The 3,315-nt window shown below is 46.1% G+C and overlaps 1 protein-coding gene across 1 annotated transcript in view; it reads right to left on the reverse strand.

The window, feature by feature from the left end:
- dis3l (DIS3 like exosome 3'-5' exoribonuclease) overlaps positions 1 to 3,315 on the reverse strand; it is a 29,683-nt gene that overhangs the window by 7,820 nt on the left and 18,548 nt on the right. The window contains exons 10-12 of the mRNA XM_017439713.3: positions 1,727 to 1,977; positions 962 to 1,054; positions 597 to 885 (exon numbers count right to left, since the gene is read on the reverse strand). Coding sequence (XP_017295202.1) covers positions 597 to 885; positions 962 to 1,054; positions 1,727 to 1,977 — 633 coding nt within the window. The remainder of the gene's footprint in view (positions 1 to 596; positions 886 to 961; positions 1,055 to 1,726; positions 1,978 to 3,315) is intronic.

Here is a 3,315-nt window from a genome sequence, read left to right on the forward strand (position 1 = left end):
AGCATTCAGTTTGACTTTTATTGATTTATTTGCTTTAGTTGTGATTCACCCATCATAGGACTAATATTTCTATAAACTCTCCTCTTTATTGGCTGCAGCAGTAATCTCCTTCTGTGAGTTTTGAGCCGTTTGATTATCTTTGTGATCTCTCACAGAGGGATCATAGAAATGCTGATACAGGTGAACCAGCTCCGCGAGAGCAGCAAAATCCTCCATTTTGAATGGAGTGCAGCGCACGGTCCACTCCAAGTTACTAAAGGTGCAGGACGTGACACCGCACGGGACCTTCACGCGGGGTGGGGACAGCGTGATTGTGTCACTGTTGGTGTGCGCACCTTCGCACAGTGAGGTAGATAAAGGGAGCGGGTGGAAAAAAAACATTTTTATAATAAACAAGCGGAGCTTCGCCTGGCAGCAGGGTCAGCAGAGCCTGGTGGCCCGCCAGGCTTATAATTTGTTGGGGGAAACCCTGAGTATGGCTCTCTACAAACCAAATGCTGCCCAGTCCTGATTTTTACCATCAAGTAGAACCAATTAGAACCATCTCTGTCTGACCAAATGATCAGAAACACATAAACAGGACTAACGGCTTGTACCTCCACCCCCTCCAGCTCCAGCGCTCCTCCTTGGTCCCTCTGAGCTCGAAGGTGTCTCGCTACATGCGTCAATGTCTCCAGTGCCTTGATGAGCTCAGTCAGCCTGATGCCCCTCTCCTCAGAGTCAAGCCGAGCCAGCTCTGGTACCTCGGCCTCCTCCCCGTTCAGAAGTGCCTGGGCCAGCTCATAGTGCAGCTGGTAGGAGGAGCGGATCAGTGTGCGACCGAACCACACCTTGGTGACAGCGAGGGTCTGAGCGTCAAGCTCCCACAGAACGCTCATGGCATACCTGGACACAAGGGGAACACTGTTGGACCGATGGAGCATTTGGACTTTCTGTGAGACGACAAACTGAGTCTACTGACCTGTCGGCTCCCCCCAGCAGCGAGCAGAGGTCTGAGCTGAGGACAGCTGGCAGCATGTCATACCTGCGGTCTGCCAGGTAGTACGTGGTGGCTCTAAAACCATCGTGAAGACAGCAGATTCAGAGTCAGCAACACTCTCAATACAACCAAATCATCTGCAGTTTGATAGAAACATGTTTATAACATAAACTGTGACTGATCAGATAATCAGGCCCACTCAAGTTTCATTTGTAATATATAATATAGTTGTTTTGATCAAATCTTGTAAATAACGTTATGTGCAATCTGTGGATCAGACTCAGCTGCTCCCACACCAACATTTAACACAACATCTGTAAAACTGATGGAGTTCCAGAAGTGTAAATCCAATTACTTTCATAAACCTGTCCAGTTGTTCATGAGAGACTTTTCTAATGGTAAAGTTTTAACAATGAATTTTGCGTGATCAGTTAGCTGTCAGAGCACGAGTTGTGAATAACTCTCAGAAACATTTTAGCTGGGTACCTGTAAAACCGATCAAGGTACAGCCAACTCCAAAGATTATTGACATGTAGATGTATATACTGCACAGTGAGTACTTTCTGAAAGTTTTAATAAAAATCTGTCAACTGGTTATTGAGATATTTTCATAACACAACTGAACACATGGGCAAAAACATTATTGCCCTTTTACCTTCAGCAGTGGGCAATAATACCAAACACAACAAAAATCAGTCAAAACTAAAATGAAAAGCAGACAAAGTGTTGATGACTCTGGTTCCTAACCTGGTTCGGGCCTCCAGGTCAGTGAGCGATCCCTCAGAGACGAAGTGAGTGACGTCGGCGATGTGGACCCCCAGCTCCAGCAGCTTCCCATCAGCAAGGCTGCGCACCGACAGCGTGTCGTCGACGTCCTCGCAGCCCTGTGGGTCGATGCTGAACACCAGGTGAGACTCCCTGAGGTCACGCCGCTTCTCCACCTGAGCTGGGTCCACCGTCCACAGCTTTTCTGTCGAGTTCACCGGCATCTCTCTCAGCTGACCGATGGACGGTGACAGAAAGAAGGGACAGAAAGAAAACCTTTTTTCTCCAAAACTCTTAGCAGAGTTCGCAAAACAAAATGTGCTTTTTAAATATGAACGTTTAATTTACAGACAAAAAAGCACCCCAGACTTCTACAGCCCTTCCTTCCCTCACTTCCTAGGTTTCCCTCATCAAAACATAACAAAAATTATGATTTTTATCAGGTTCTACAATTGTTTAAATCCAGTCTCAAGTGAACCTAAACTTATAACAGATTTCACCATGTCAAAGTGTTGAAGCTGCGACTGAAAGACTGCATCCAGCCCTGCTGCTTCCACAGGATTTCAGAGGTTCAGTATCAGCCAGGAGCTGCTGATCAGATGTATTGATTGACTGATCAGCATCAATGGGACCACCTCTAGAAATGAAGGGTCTTTTTCTGCTGCTCTGGAGCATACAGGTGTGTGTTAACACAATACCAGGGCGGAAAGACATCAGCAATAACCTCAGAGAAACAACTGTTGAGGAGTGGACTGACCTAAAGGTCATATCATGCAATGCTCACAGAAATCAGCTCCATCTCAGACTCTAAAGGCTTCAGTTAGAAGGTTAAAGGTTAAAAGTCATTTAGACCAATTAGAAAAAAAACTGAACAAGTATGGCTTGTTCAGAAGGGCTGCTGAAGAAAGCCTCTTCTCTCTAAAGAGAACATGACAGCATGACTTAGGTTTGAAAGTTTCATCTGAATGAAACACAGGACATCTGGAACAAATGAGACCAAAGTACAGATGTTTACCCACAATGCACAGCAGCAAACACAGCACATCAGCACAAACTCCTCATACCAACTGTCAGCACGGTGGTGGAGGGCTGATGGTTTGGGCTCCTTGCAGTCATTGAGTCGATCATGAACTCCTCTCAGATGTGAGACCATCTGTCTGACAGCTGAAGCTCGGACCAAACTGAGTCATGATGCAACAGAACAATGATCTCAAACACAGCAGCTAATCTACAACAGAACAGCTGAGTAAGAACAGGATCAAGGTGCTGTAATGGTCCAGTTAAAGTCCAGAACAGATTGAAGTGCTGTGGTGGGATCTTTAGAGAGCTGAGCAGAAACCAATGTCTGCAAACCTCAATGAACTGAAGCAACGGTGGAAAGAAGAGAGAGCCAAAACTCCTCCACAACCATGAGAGAGGCTACTGACAGCTACTGCTGCCGTGTGTTTTTGTTCACTTGAGATTAGATTTGACAAACTTAACAACTTTAGGCCATGGAAAAAGACTTCCGTATGTCTTCGAGGCGATTCTGGTCCACCATACGGCGTCTCAGGAGGGGAAAGCAGTGCAGC

The sequence above is a fragment of the Kryptolebias marmoratus genome, linkage group LG15 (assembly GCF_001649575.2).
Source record: "Kryptolebias marmoratus isolate JLee-2015 linkage group LG15, ASM164957v2, whole genome shotgun sequence".
NCBI lineage: Eukaryota > Metazoa > Chordata > Actinopteri > Cyprinodontiformes > Rivulidae > Kryptolebias > Kryptolebias marmoratus.